The 16,158-nt window shown below is 44.8% G+C and overlaps 1 protein-coding gene across 1 annotated transcript in view; it reads left to right on the forward strand.

The window, feature by feature from the left end:
• Positions 1-5,850: 5,850 nt before the first annotated feature.
• SEMA3C (semaphorin 3C) overlaps positions 5,851-16,158 on the forward strand; it is a 122,398-nt gene continuing 112,090 nt past the window's right edge. The window contains exons 1-2 of the mRNA XM_053404663.1: positions 5,851-5,962; positions 11,188-11,329. Coding sequence (XP_053260638.1) covers positions 11,227-11,329 — 103 coding nt within the window. The 5' untranslated portion in view covers positions 5,851-5,962; positions 11,188-11,226. The remainder of the gene's footprint in view (positions 5,963-11,187; positions 11,330-16,158) is intronic.

A 16,158-nucleotide genomic window follows, 5' to 3' on the forward strand; every position in this document is an offset into this window, starting at 1 on the left:
CGGAGCTAAAAATTGGAATTGGAATACAAGAAGGGCAGGTGTGGGGAAGTCAAGGAAATTGGTTATGGAAAGTAAGCAATGTAAATTTTTTTAATTGTTCCTTTTTCTTTCTTTTTTTCTCTTTTTTCTCTTTTTTCTCTTTCTTTTTTATTTTTTGAAAATTTCAATAAATATATATATTTTTTAAAAAATACAACCTCTCCTGGACAATGATAGTTCTCTTTCTCAAGCTCTGGGAGGAAGACCTTTCATTGCCTACAGACAGCCACCCAATCTTAAACAACTCCTAACCCACAATAATACTACAACCAGACGTAACACGGACACTGGCACCAGAGCCTGCAATAAACCCAGATGCCAACTTTGCTGCCACATACACCCGGACAACACCATTACTGGCCCCAACAACATCACACATACCATCTCGGGACTATTTAATTGCTCATCGTCTAACATTGTATATGCCATCAAATGCCAACAGTGTCCTTCAGCTCTCTATATTGGACAAACAGGCCAAACCTTACGCCAAAGAATAAACGGACATTAATCGGACATCAAGAATCACAAGACAGAGAAACCAGTAGGAGAACACTTCAATCTCCCAGGACATTCTATACAAGATCTCAAAGTAGCTGTTTTACTACAAAGGAATTTCAGAAATAGACTGGAAAGAGAAGCTGCTGAATTGCAACTCATTACCAAACTTAAAACCATGGAGAGACCTGGTCTGAACAAAGACATTGGATTCTTATCTCATTATACATGACAAAGCCATTTTTCACCTTCTCACCCCTTGCTTTTTCCTGTAAGACCTATTGCAGTCGTTAAGAGTCGTCAACAGGCTCATCACAGCTATCTGCCAATCACCCATTCCCACCACCCTTCTGAGTAATACCCCTCCCCACCTTCTCACTATATAGAAGGATCTGGCAACTTCTGTTTCAGTGTATCTGAAGAAGTGTGCATGGACACGAAAGCTCATACCAAGAACTAACTTAGTTGGTCTTTAAGGTGCTACTGGAAAGGAAAAAAATTTTTTTGTTTGGTCTGACTCTGTATAACACAGTTTCCTATGACCAAGAGGTATCAAAGAGCCTTGGAATCTCTGAACTGCTTAGGAATCCTGTTCCATCCTGTATGCACCCTGGATACACAAACACACAAATGAAAGTTTTACAGATAAAAGTCACTTTAAAAAAACCAGTCAACACCAGGTTTGAGATTTGCTCTCTGCATGTAAGCACAGCTTTACTTCATCTACCCTCTCTTCACAGTGTAGTGACACCTACTGGATCTTAATATATTGAAGCCTTGTCCTTCCTCTGTACTGATGGGGGCATATCTCATCTCAAGCATTTAATAGAAGGCAGGCATGGAGCTCTTCCTAATGAGAAAATCCAGGGCATGTCCCCATTACGTTGGCTTTTCATGAAATTGGCCATGCTAGGATTTTCTCTCTTACTACCTCTGTAAAAGTGAGAGAGAAGAGAAACACTTAGTGCAAGATTAAATTTTTCTTAGCACTCTGATGGCTTTTGATGCCTGGGGAATTTGCTCTGCTCTTTTGAGGCAAGCAATGATAAGCCCACAATCTCAAGCACTGTAGCCAAGCGAAGGAGTGAGCAAGCTTTGGGAGGACTGAGGGCCTGTCCCTTTCTACTTTGGCAATACTTATCTAACTTGGCATGCCATTGAAGTATGTGTTTTCACTTTCCAGAGACTTGGGAAGAAAATATTGCCAAGGAGACAACGGCTCTCGCAAATGTAGTACAGAACAGATTTATTGTTTAGAGTCGCAGGAGAATCACAGAGATATGAGCTCCAGAGACAACAAATGGACTGTGATGCTCCATGTCCCCTCCTCTTGCCCCACAGTCATTAATCTGAATCAAGGCTCACCAGATTTTAGCCCCAACCCCTCCTTGCAATAACATTTTCCCAGGAAAAATCAGGAAAGACTGGAGTGCCTCTAAGCATGTGCGGTGCCTTTCTTTCCCCACTGAGCACACCTCCAGCATGTCAGTATTTTGTGAGAGGGATTCACATGCACACCAGGAAATTTAGCTTTGTGTGATTAAGTGGAGTAAAGCACTCCGTCATCATAGCACAACATATCTGCTTGAGATAAAGAAAAGAGCTTTTTGCAACTAGGAAAGTGAGAGAGAAATGCATTAAAAAATCTGGGATGAATGAATAATAGCAAATAATTATTTGCTCAAATAATTTAAGCAAATCAAGATGAGTCTTCATTGTTACATAACCTCCATGCAAACAAACCAGAACCTTCAATCAGTGCCGTAGCTATGGGCGGAGGGGGCTAGCTGGGTTTTTTGCCCTGGATGAAGCCTCTCTCTCTCTCTCTCTCTCTCTCTCTCTCTCTCTGTGTGTGTGTGTGTGCGTGTGTGCGCGCAAATGTGCTTGAGGTGTGTGCCAAACTGGATCTTTAACCCAGGTGAAATAAAGCCTAGTTTTCCCCTAGTTTGTCAGGGACTTTCTGGGGCAGCCTCTCTGGATCCAAACTCAAATAAATATTTGACAGTGATCCTATTAGTGCATCCCTAAGACCATCTCCATGGTCAAAACAAAAAATTTTTTTCCTTCCAGTAGCACCTTAAAGACCAACTAAGTTAGTTCTTGGTATGAGCTTTCGTGTGCATGCACGTGTATCTGAAGAAGTGTGCATGCACACGAAAGCTCATACCAAGAACTAACTTAGTTGGTCTTTAAGGTGCTACTGGAAGGAAAAAAATTTTTTGTTTTGACTATGGCAGACCAACACGGCTACCTTTCTGTAACCATCTCCATGGGTAAAAGAAGGCATGATTTAACCTGGAGTAGCCAACATAGTTCCCTCAAGATGTTATTGAACTCCAGTTGTTAATGTAGTCACTATTGAATACATGGGGGGTTAGGGAAGGAGTAGTACTTCTGGTTTTTGAATTACGGTGCTGGAGGAGACTCTTGAGAGTCCCATGGACTGCAAGAAGATCAAACCTCTCCATTCTGAAGGAAATCAGCCCTGAGTGCTCACTGGAAGGACAGATTGTGAAGCTGAGGCTCCAGTACTTTGGCCACCTCATGAGAAGAGAAGACTCCCTGGAGAAGACCCTGATGTTGGGAAAGATGGAGGGCACAAGGAGAAGGGGGCGACAGAGGACGAGATGGTTGGATAGTGTTTTCGAGGTTACCAGCATGAGTTTGACCAAACTGCGGGAGGCAGTGGAGGACAGAGGTGCCTGGCGTTCTCTGGTCCATGGGGTCACGAAGAGTCGGACACGACTAAACGACTAAACAACAACAACAAGTACTTCTGGTGGGGGACATGTCATGCTTCTTCTAGGGTAGTTGATCCACCTTAGGTCCTCACCCTGCACTCAGCTCTCACCTGTGGCTCCTAGAAGCTGTCAGCACGCAACAGCAGTCACTCCCCAGGAATCAGCTTTGAGCGGCTGGCTAAACCAGGTGAGTGTAGCCGATGAGTCTCAAACCCTCAGTGAGTTACGAACTTCCCCTGCATGAGAAGACAGGCTCCAGGGGATTGAGTGGATGGGACCAATATTGGGTCCAACAGCCAAGAAGGTAGTTTCTGCACATGCTGTGAGGGAGTGAGAAGCAGGGGAGTGAGAAGCAGGGGAGAGCTGGTCAACTTGGGAAGGTAGCCAATCCAGGAGAAGGAAAACTCTGATCCTAAACCTCCACTGCTGTGCAGGATATATTTGAGAGAAGAAAAAGCTGAGGAGTAAACCCTACACAAATCTGGAGTGAAGTCCCTAAGGTAGTTGGATGGTACCTTGTATGCCTGCTTCCAGCAACTCCTGCAGCCAAGATGGTACCCAGTGTATTGCTCTGCTTTCCTTTGGACCACATCAGCAAAGCTGAGAGGGAGGTTGTGTCACCTAGGCAGCTCAGGACCGTACCTACTGCCTAGGCTTGTGCCGGGGGGGGGGGGTCACTTCAGTGCTGACTTCATCCCAGAGGTGCACTCCATTGTCTCATGAAACAGAGGGATGCCAACAACATTGGCTGGGGTTGACTGGAATGGGAGTCTGATGACATCCAAAGTGGAGCAGGTTTCCCATACCAACTTTAACCCCTTTGGTCTATTGGAGCGAGAAGGCAGGAGTTTGCTCAAAGTTCTGGGAACTCTTTGAAGCGTTGAAAGCTTTTGATGGCACTGATGTTTGTCCAACCCTTTTTGGTGTTATGGATTCTGACCCTTACTTGGTTGCTGATTATAAATGAGCACGATGCACTCTGCACATGCTCAGTGGTGTTCTTTCTTTTGCTTGTTCTAAGATTGAGCCCCAGCATTCATAGCATCGAGTTCTGAAGCGGAGCCCTGGATCCAAGGAAGTCCTTTGCAACTGTTTGGAATGCCATCTGGCTGCAGAAATCAATGGCTGGGAGGTGCGAATTGACTGAAGGATTGAAGGGCTGGCAGAGGTGCTTGAGGGTCTACAGGAGAGGCATGCGACTGCATACACACCGGCCATTATTGCTCATTTTAATTACTCTGAAGTTTTGCTTTCAGAAGCTTGCCTGCTGCTGGAAGCTGAACTTGACATTTATTTAGAGGTCCCAACACAACAGATTAGCCTTGAAATAATATGGGGGTGGGAATGGAAAGCCATCTTTTCTTTGGGGAAAGGAAAAAAAAATGATCACTGGGAGTCTGTGATGAAAGTGAATCTGTCTGTTTTCAAGGTCCTGCAGGCAGCTGGGTTTAAACCCATCCTGCTGTATCTCTGAGCCAATAACAAATGGAAAACAAGCCATTCCTAAGGATGTTATAGGAATCCTAAAGTCCTATGGGATTTACTTCCAGGTTTACTTCCAGGGGTTTGCAGCCCAGCAGCGGTATCTTATGCAATAGACCACACCTGGAATACTGTGTCTAATTCTGGGCACCACAATTTAGGAAGGATGTTGACAAGCTGGAATGTGCGCAGAGGAGGGCAAGCAAGATGATCAAGGGTCTGGAATCTAAGCCTTAGGTTGAAGGAGCTGGTAATGTTTAGCATGGCATGGAAAAGAGGGGACTGACAGGAGATATGATAGCCATCTTCAAGTATATCAAGGGCTGTTACATGGAAGAGGGAACATGCTTGATTTCTCCTGCTCTGGAGGGTGGGACTTGAACCTATGGCTTCAAGTTACAAGAAAGGAGATTCCGACTCAACACCACAAAGAACTTTGATAGTAAGAAATGTTCAAGGGTGGAACAGACTCCTTCATGAGGCTGTGGGCTCTCCTTCCTTGGAGGTTTTTAAGCATCTGTCTTGGATGCTCGGAGATTCCTGCATTGTGGGGGGTTGGTCTAGATGACCCTTGGGGTTCCTTCCAGGGGTGCCAACTTGAGGAAAATGTACGCGCACTGTTGGAGTGGGAGCGCTCCTCAACTTGGTGGGGTCCCGGCCCCCTCAAACGTTTCCTTCCGAGGGCTGAAGCCCCCGCGTCCCCGAAGGGGGGCTCCTGCGCTTCCTTCCCACTCTGCCATTGGCGCGAGGCGGGCCGGGCTTGGCTTTTTCACCTGCCCGCCGGCCAAGGCGCCCCGGACTCGCGCGCTCCCTCGCTCCCTGCTGCTTCCTTCCTCGTAGGTGGGGCTTCGGGCGTTTCTTGACGAGGCCGATTTGCTCCGCCAGGGATGTCTGCAAAGGCTCGTGGGCAGCGCCGGGGCGAGTGAGGCGGGTCCTGGGCGGGGGAAGCGCAGCCTCCAGCGCGCCGCGCCGCCGCTGCTGGCCATTCCGGCGCGGGGCTCTGCGCGCAAGAGGCTCCGCGGACCTGCCAGGATCCGGCGCCGACTCCTCCTCTCGCAACAGCCGCGCACCAGCTGGGACTCTGCTTAGGAAAGGAAAAAGGGGTTTCAGAGCACCGGGATTTTAAAAAGTCTTCTTTCGCTCCCCCAAACCGGAGCCGCTGGGCACCTCCGGGCCCCTTCAGGACTCAGCCCTTCACTGGGTCGGTGAGTACAATGGAAAGTTCCCTTTCAGCCTGGCAAACGGATGAGGAAACTGAGGACTGGTTATTGGTTGTTGTTTTTAACTCTTAGTGGGCGCCAATATTGTGTTTGTGTAGAAAATGTGCGCGTTGTGTATGTGAAAATATCTTTGTGTGTATGTACACACACACACACTTCTCACAGCCGCTGAATGTGTGAATATTTTTATTTTCCTTCCACAAATTCTCTCCCCCCCCCCCCCCGCTTAGTGCCGGCGCGAGCGCCTGACACCTGCCTTCCCAGTGAAGCTGCAAAACGCTTTCCAAAAGCAGCAGGCAAAAGGTTGCTGCTTCCCCCTCCGTCCGCTTCCCCCGCGAGCAGTGCCTGAACTTCAGCGCCTTAGGTCCCTTCTTCCTCCTCATGGTCTGCTAACTGAGGAGCAATGAGCATCGGGATCAGGAAGGCTCTCCCTTTCCTTGGGCGTTCTGCTTCTGCAAGGATCTGCCTGCTTGCCGGGAGAGATCGCGCGTTATTAAGACACATGCGAATATTTTACTGCCTTGGTTTTAGGGAGGATCAAGTTCTCACTTGGGCTGCAAGCTCAATAGCGATGCTTCTTTTTTGTGAATTAAAACGATATGGTTTTCTGTGAAAGAATGGAATTTAAAAAAGAGACTATTTCAAAAATTCTGTTTCCGCCCTCAAATTCACATGGCACATAATGCTGTAATAACATAGCAGTGTCACGTGCAGACTGGTGCTTTGCATATTTACTCAGGAGTAAATCTCACTGTGCTTTAAATATGGCTTTTTCCAAAGTGAATGCCTATAATACTGCAGCCTTCAGTCTGATGCTATCCATATTTACTCAGAAGTAAGCCCCATTCGGTTTCAACTTGTGCCTGATATTGCAGTCTTGCCCACATTATTTGTTTGTTAAAAAAAATGGTTTCGTAGGGGATCGTCAGTGGAGCATAGCAAAGCAAAGCTGAAATAGAAAATAACAAGTAAAATTTGGCCATACACATCCTAAATTAAATTAGAATACATAAATTGGAAAGAGCACTTGTTGTGACTGTTTCTTTCCAATATAATTGGAATGCGCATTGCATAACTCCATCACTCTTCTCCCTTAATATATTAAAAGGAATACATTTGACAATTGTGGAATACTAATCCTGTTGCTTCTATTAAACTTGCAAGTTCAGCATAATTGGCCATTTGTTTGGGTCGAACAAAGCCATCTTAATGGGACTTAATAGCATTTTCTTCCCCTGCCAAAGAAAGAAAAGACAAAAAGATGATAGTGAAGGGTATCCTATCAGCTAGTGGATATGCCAGAAGTAATTTGCGGGGGGGGGGGGGTTTGACGACAAAGCTGAACCCTTTTTTGGGAAAACCTGTCAATACTGGCACTGAGACATTTTTTCTTCCTTGTGGTATTTGTGCATTTTTTCTGATAATGTTATTTGAAAGTAAGGTGAGAAACTTGACCTGCACTCCAAATGGATCCTTTTGCTGAACCCCAGGTATAAAATGGGAGGAAACAAACAGGGCTATTTTGAGGGTGTGCCAGCTTCGTGAGGGAATACAGAAATCCCACTCTAACTGAGTGGGCATGTCCAAGGGCCGCTGGGAGTCCCCATCAGTCACTGCCAATTGGAAATGGTTGTGTCAGGCGTCATTTCTCTCCAGGTCACTTTGATGCAGCCTGTCGCTCCTTTCAAATGATGGAGGGCGCATGGCGATTTGCTGGCTGAAAGTGGGATTATGAGCCTTTCGCTTCAGCCCCCAGCACTCCCCAACCCATTCGCTGCTAAGTGTGGCGATTAAGACTGCAGCCTAAATTGTTGCTCTGGCTCATGCACTGGCCATGGTCACATCAGTCCACCCTCCTTGGCCACGCTGTGCAAAAGGATTTGCTGTGGTTCTTTTGAAGCAGGTGTTCTCTCCCTTCAAGGACAGTGAAGTCTAAATGTGCACGGAGGGGGGAAAATATATCTCCTTGAGTTTGCCCCAGTAGAACTCGGAGGCTGTGAATGATCCATGTAATATGAGGATAAAAAGCTTATGGCTTGCTGTCAACACTCTGGGGAGTATAATGTTCACAGTGTTAAGGGGCAGGTGCAGAGTGCTTTCGGCTCCCGCATGCTGCAGTGGGAAGTTAATACTGTGCAGCAAAGGGTGCGAACCTTAGGGCACTTAAACAGCTCACATTCTGCAACAACGCTACTGAAATCAATGGGCTTGTTCCCGAAGTAATTTTTGCCTCAAAGTCAACTGATTTCAGGACCAAAGGGCCTTGTTAAGTTTCTAGGTACTTGCTCCCCAGTTGGTTGGGGAAGAAATTGCCCAGGTTTAAACAACAAAGTGCAACATTAGGAGAGTGGCTACTCCGAGTGGCCCCAATTCCTGCTCGCACATTGGTCTTATGTGTACAATGCCTGAATTATACATGTGAATTACAAAGGGCAAAGTGGTGAGTGAAATGGAGATCAATTCTGCCCTTATTCTAAAAAGTACTCTTGCTCAAGCCCTCTTGAAATGAGCAAGAGCTGCACAGGTCCTGCATCTACGTCCAGGAGGATGCACTAGTTGGTGGTCACTGCGAGAAGCGGCAGGCTGAAGACACGAGACAGACCACTGGCCAGTTCCAGCACAGCTCTTTTTCATAGTCACATGTTCTACAATGTCCCGTGCATTGCAAGTCCTCCAGAACATTGCCAGAGTTACACATGCAAACATGTTTGGTGTTAAATTCTCAGTTTTAAGGGGACTATAGTATCCCTTGAAATTCCTCAGCATTTTTTTTTTTTTTTGTCTTTTGCAGCACATCTTCAACATTGTTTTTCTGTTTAAACCTGCACAATTTCTTCCTAGTTATGCAATCCCAACCAGTTGGGGAGCAAGTACGTAGTCTGATAACAGCATGGCAGCATGGAGTTAGAATGCAGCCTGTTGGAAGTTGTCTATCTGGTAGCATCATAAAGCCAGTTCAGAGTCCAGGCAATTCTGCTCTTCTTTCAATAGGCAACCATGGGAGGCAGTGATTCAGCTGCTCCTGTGGAAAAAATGGCTGGAGGCACTTCTAAGAGGTGATTAAAATCTTGGCCAAAAACTGTTCCTTTTCCATATCAGTCCTAAAAGCATTCGCATTCAAGAGTGGTGTACTTGAGGGTTTTCTTGGTAACAAACTGGTGAAGCACATCAAGTTGAGAGGTATACTGACGTTTCTATCAAGCATTGTGGATGAGCAAAACTTATGCTCTAAGACTCCCAAGTCTCTCTCTATGCCACCATCTCTTTTTCTCTAAATACGTAGAAACCCATTTCCTGTTTCATAGTACTATCTGCAGGGGATGTGATCTGCTTCAGTGACATGGCATTGAGTGACATGGCAGTGCATGTTATACAGTGACCACATAGAGGCTGGTTTAATCATGCCCTGTACTGGTTGTCGGTGACAAAGAAAGTCCCCCTGATTGATGTGGTGAACTAGCCCAAATGAATGGGCTAGCTGCCAGTGGGACGAATTCAAAGTGGCATCTATTCTGTCGGTTTCTTAGGGCTGTAAGTTATTTCTTTCTTGCTCTTCAGCCTAATATGCAGACACTAGGACTTCAATCCGTTTGCTGCTTCACTTACAGTTTTTGAGTTTTAAAACCCACAAACAAAAGAGTAAATCCATGAATGAGTAAATCCACGAATGAGTAATTCACCACCACACATTCCTGGCTATATGCAATATTTTATATCAGAGGTGCCAGCTTATGAGGGTGACTGGGGTGGGGCAGTGCGTGTGACATTACGACATCGGCAGGAGCTGGGGGCAGAACTGAACGTGGTGGCCGTGAAGCTTCAAAGGCTGGCAGCTCCTCTTCTGCCTCCTCCTGGCACCTGCGGCAGGAGGAGAAGGAGACAACTACTGGAGCCACTCCATGCTTGGCTTTGCCTCAGTGCTTTTTGGAACCCCACACCCAAAATATTTTGGGGCCCCAAAAGGGCTGGACCCTCAGGAACTAGCACCCTTGTTTTATATATAGGCTGTAATGGTCTATTTATTGGGTGAAAATGATGCTCTGTATTTCTTTTTTAAAATGTACGAGGCTAATAGATAATGTTCATTCAAAGTAGCTTCTCTACACTGTGTAAAATGTTTAGAAAGTAGATATCAAAGCTGCTAGAGACTATGCAAAACCTGACAGTATCTATAGGGGATTCTGCCCAGTCAAGAGGGCATTTTGTACATCGCCCAATGAACATGTATAGTCTGCATGTACATTTTGCATGTTACCCAGCAATGTGCATAATCTGTATTATGGATTATAGTAGCCTGAATACTTGTCGCTGATCCATGGCTCTGCTGTTCAGTTTTCACTGATATGGGGTTATTTATGCAGAAGCAACATTTGGTCTTTAGCTGAGCTGTTCAAGAATAGATCTTGCCAAAGCCACAGTGGATGTCTGATTGCTCAAGAGACAAGCCTGGAGTATATGATCTCTCTGCTCTTAAAGTTTGTGTTCATCCTTTTGTTGGCTTTATAGGAGCACACGCTTTCAGTGCCAGTTCCAGGCTTTGGGAGGCAAAGCGTCCTGAAGGAGGGCCCCTTAACCGGTGCCTTTTGCTGGGTGAAAGGCAGCCTGCCAGCCAAGAAATCTTCTCCTTCTGCCTCCAGCCTTCTCAGGTGTCACTTGTACCCTGTGCAAAAGATGGGGGAGGCCCTTAGTTAGTCATCCTTCTCTAGCTCTCCAGACAGAACTGGGCTGCATGCATTGCCTGGAGGCGTTTTTCTGTCCTTTGTTTTATAGAATGCTAACGCCACCCCAAAGTTTTTATTGTGGTCTCTTCAAGCAGAGTAGGTCCTTTAGACATTATATATATATATATATATGTTTGAAAAAGAGCACAGTAAAGACAGGTCTAAAAATATCAAGACGTTTTCATTCATGAAACCTGATCTCTTGGCCTTGATTTGCTCTGCCTTGACATTTAACGTAATTATTTTTCCAGCAGGTGGGAATCATCCTTATTGAAATAAACTGAGACTAATCCTTACTGCAGCCCCCCTTTTTTTACTTCCAGTGCTTTTTTATTTTGCTGCTGCCTGTGCCAAGCTTTTCTCATTTTAGAGAAAATGGTACAAACATGCTTTCCAATGACATTGCATACTATGGACGTTGTATCTTGCAAAATGCGTAGAATCTCCAGTGACCTTTCTCTCTCTCTCTCTCCCTGTGCTTTGTTTTAGGTTTCATATCTTGGATATTACATTTTGCATCTGAAGATAATGGCGTTTCTAAGTCTCCAAGTGTTGATTGGGCTGTTTATTTTCTTTTGCACTGTAAACGGATCTTCGCTGCCGCAGGCCAGGGTGTTCTTAACATTCAATGGTAAGAAAGCAGATAAACATTCCTAGGCAAATGTTATTGTAGAACATTGTCTTCGTTCCTTTTTCACCAGTAACTAAGCAAGAAAGGAAATTATGGCTTCATCTTCCTAACTTGCCTTGCTTGATCTGCTAAGTTTAATGTTCTGCCTTAGGTCTGATCTTACCAACGTTTATAAAGCATGCTTGGTTATTTAGGTTAAAGGGTGGCATGTTCTTTGACTTTGAAAAGTTTAAAGGTACTTTAGCACAAATGTAATCCTGAGTATTCACTGGATCCTTTTATTTTTTGAAATGGGAATGCCTTCAGGAGGATATACATGGAGGCATTTCAAGCGGCTAGTAGAGCTGCTTCTGAGATGATAAAACCTCTGTATGAGAAGCACATTCCTAATAGAAAATATTTGCAAACTTGGCAAACATCATTAACTGTGTGTTTCACTGAAGGCACATATGCAAGGAAGCCGCAGTTGGCAGTGGCTTCCCAAGAATATAAATGGGAGCTGGGCCTCCAGATGTTGTTGGACTCCAATTCCCATCATCCTCCATCTTCAGCCATGCTGGCTGGGGTAGATGGGAGCCCAACAACATCTGAAGGGCCCCATGTTGACCACCCCTTGTCTACATGTTATGTTAAGTATGACTTCCACACACCATGTTGCTGATGTGCCACTTAAAATCTGCTGGCCTGATACCACACAAGTCTGGAGTGTGTGGGCAGGAGAAGAGGGTCACCTGCACATTTTGTTTTTATTTCATAACATTTATACACTGTTTGATTGTAAAAAGCAACAACAACAACCTCCAAGTGGATTACAAAAAGGTAAAATGATAAAATCAAGAAAAAAATGTACAACTACACTTAAAAACACACCAAAGTTAAAATACTAAAACAGATTAAAATCACCTCAACTGTCTAAGCATCTGGGTATTTGCTCCTGTATCAGCTGAGGTGAGAGTTTCCCTCATATATTTAATAATAAATATGATTAATATTTATTAAATTTGTATACTGCCATACATCTGAAGATCCCAGGGAGGTTCAAAACATTTTTTTTGCTGCTCCCTCTCCTGTACTCAGAGGAAAATATTTTTCTCCATGTTAGAAAGGGTTTTTCATGCTGTTGTCATCACCCCCCGGGTCTCCTTGTTCATGCTGTTCCTTGGTCCATTTATGTGGTCTTTTGTTCCTGAAAGCCTAGGAGGGAAGCAGTGACAAATGCAGAATTCAAAACAGCTGTTGACTGCCCTTATTTTGCAGGATTTTTAAAAGAAATATGTATACTACATGTGGTTTGCATGCTTTGAGAAAAGAAAAATGAAGCTATCTGTGTACAAAACCCAGCACATTTTTGAAGTGGCAACTTTTATGACTGCAAAATGTTAAATGTGAAAGATCCTGAACTGTCAGAAAGGAATGTGTCTTTACCTTGAACCAAGTGGGAGTGTTAGGTTTGAATGTTAATATCCCCATCCACTTGTGAGAGCAGTGAAGAGCTCTTTCTGGGACCAGTGAACCATGGACGTCTGAGGTTGATGGACCACTGGTCCCATTTGATCTAAAGCAGGTCCTTATGTCCATGGATTCACTTGACTTTGAAGCTAAATCAGGTGTATTTGGGAGCGAGTATACTGGTATGATCAAAGCGTGCTGAATGCATGTTAATATTGGTGGGCAGCCAGGCTCATCCTGACCCAGGTGTCCATGTGGAGTGGGGAAACATGTATATGAAAGTTTCCTATCAACATTGTGTTGGGCATGGATGCAAACTGAATCTTTCATCATCTTTGAGCCTGGGTTGCTGCACATTCTGGATAGACTCCAAACGCTGCTGTTGATTTTTGTCACTTACCCACTTACAGAGCAAAACTGCATAATTAGTGTCTAGCTGTGTGTTAACCATTGAAGCATTCTCTTTAGAAGGTCTCAAATAGCATGTTGGCTGTGTGCCAATAGACTGATGATCCCATGTGTCATTTGAGTAGTCAATTGTCTGTATTTCTGCAAAAAAAAAAAGAAAGGGTGTGTGTGTGGTGTCTCTCGACTTTCTTGCCAACGCCTGCATTTCAGGGTGAATAAAACGTAAGGCTAGCAAATATGCTTTCTGTTTGGATTTCTGTTTTACATGTGTATCTTCTGGGGCATGTAAGGAATTACCAGCGATCACAAAATTCAGGCGAATCTTAAAAGCACAAGCTGCCAAGCGCATGTAGCAGCAGCCCATACAATCCAAACCACTTGTTAAGTGGAATGAATGTGTGAGTCATTCAGCTTGTAAAGAAAAAAAGAAAGAAAAGAAAATCCAGAGGTAATAAACGGAACAGAAAGAAACACCAGAGGAATAAATGGGATCAGGCTTTCTGTCAGTCAATCCATTCAGGTTCTCTGCCACCCCCATTCCATTTTAATTACTGGCTGTTTGCTCCCCTGTTGCTACAGTCACCCAAGTGTCTAGAAGGTTGCTCTTGTGCTTCATTATTCTCTGCTTAAAATTGCCACCCCAGCTGACTTGTATGCTGATAGCAAAATCTAGATGAAACCCAGGAATGCATATTTATCTTTTCCTTTCATTCCTTTTGTTGTGTACACATTAGTGTTTACTCCGGCTGCCGTGTGCTCCCACTGTTGGTGTTTGAAGCTAAGTGCAAATGACGTTAGCCCCCGTCCGTAGGTATCCTGTAGTTTCTTGAGAAATACTTCTGAATGATGTGCTTACCCTCAAAGCAGCTTCCATCAGGTTAAAAAAATGTAAGCTGCAGTGAAGCTGAGGTGTGTCCATTTGAAACAACCGTTGCACATGTGCAGAGGACAGCTTCATTGAATAGGAGTTTACAGCGGTTGCAGGTGTAGGGAAACCAATCAGGTAATTGAGTGATGGGGTGTACGGCAATGTAAAATGCAGCTTGAAATGTAGTGGAGGGAAAATGACCCTTGTGTGTTTTCATCCGCTAATGCATGCATGCCCTTTATAAAATGCTGCAAATGGCCTTTCTCTTAAAAACAGGAACACAAAACATTTAAGCTGATTTCTAAAGAAAGCTAAGACTGCAATCCTATGCACTTACCTGGACATAGGTTCCACTTAACATGGTGGGACTTGCTTCTGCATAATCATGTATAGGAATGTGCTGTAGGTAACTGAGACAACGGAAGTGGAAATTACATCACGGAATTTGAAGTTTTGCACTGCACAAGAAAATAAAAGGGAGTTATGTTTGCGCTTCAGGCTGCAACTCTAAATGCCCTTAACCAGAGATTAAGTTGAATGCAAAGGAATTTACTTTTGAGTAAACATGCTTAGGAGGGATGCAGGTGGCGCTGTGGTCTAAACCACAGAGCCTAGGGCTTGCCAATAAGGTCAGCAGTTCGAATCCCAACAACAGGGTGAGCTCCCATCGTTTGGTCCCAGCTCCTGCCCACCTAACAGTTCAAAAGCACGTAAAAATGTGCAAGTACATAAATAGGTACCGCTCCAGCGGGAAGGTAAACGGCGTTTCCATGCGCTGCTGGCCACATGACCCGGAAGCTATCTGCGGACAAACGCCGGCTCCATCGGCCTATAGAGCGAGATGAGTGCCGCAACCCCAGAGTCGTCCGTGACTGGACCTGATGGTCAGGGGTACCTTCACCTTTTAAAAACATGCTTAGAGGGGTGCTGTAATGCTTGTAAGGCCTCCCTGGGAAGCTGGTTCCAAAATTAGGGTGCAGCCACACAATGGTGTACAATTGACCCTGTTTGGTTTTATTTTCTGCAGGGAACAAGTCCAGAGAAAGGCTTCTTTAACAGTAAAGAGTGGGGAAAGACCCTATGTCTTATGTCCTTAAGTACCGCCACAAACCCCTGCTGATCAGGCTGGCAGCGGTGAGCTGGAAGGACCTATGGTCTGTCGCAGTATACGTAAAGCAGCCTCATATACTCCTATGCTTTCAAACTCAATATTGTTATATGAATTCTGTTCATTACATGCAAACAGCAAGCGCAGTTTCAAGGGGGCAAAGAGCAAATTTCCCTCCGTTTCCTCCTTTTTTGTTCTGGTCACTGTGCGAAAGGTAGGTTACCTTGAAGGTGTCAAGTCTAGGCACCATGACAGCTTCTTCGCTTATATTTTCCATAACGTTTGAGCTGTGTAGACTCATTGTTGTGATGGCAACGAGAGGGCAGTTCTTGCCAGTGTTCATGGTGTCTCTCTGCTTCAGCCCAAACCCAAGGTGTGTCTGTTTTGCTAGCTAGTTAGCCGAGTTAGTATATTTTTAGCTTGGCAGTTGACTGCCTGGGGTGCTTTACATTGTTCATCGGTCCCGTTTTATCCTTGCAACAATCATGTGAGATTGTGACTACCCAGGATCACCCGCTGAGCTTCATGGCTGAGTGGAGATTTGATTCCAAATTTCCCCTGTCCAACCCTGACACCTCATCCCCATCTTCACACTTAGAAGACATCTGGCAACTGGCGTAGGTGCCCCTGGGAACTATATTTGCATAGTGTTTTGCCCTGAACCAGCAAAGTTTTATATCTTAAGCATATCATGTTTAACAACTCAAGTTAGTAATCTTGTTGGCTCGACAGAAATATCTGGGCAGAGTTCCTTGGTCCATTCTGCTAGATGCACAAGGTACCAGCATTTCCAGATAGGCTTCAGGGGGGGAGGGGGGGAGATTTGGCTGGTCATTGCATATTTAAGCATATCTGTACTGTATCTGTGTACAAGTATAGAGTATCAGTAGAGTGGGGATGCCCAGCTACTAGCGTATCTGTGAAATTCAATTTTGAAAAAGGTTTGGCACACCACAGAGGACTTGGGCTTGTTTATCATAGAAGAAAAATCACAGC

Source organism: Podarcis raffonei, chromosome 10 (assembly GCF_027172205.1).
Source record: "Podarcis raffonei isolate rPodRaf1 chromosome 10, rPodRaf1.pri, whole genome shotgun sequence".
NCBI lineage: Eukaryota > Metazoa > Chordata > Lepidosauria > Squamata > Lacertidae > Podarcis > Podarcis raffonei.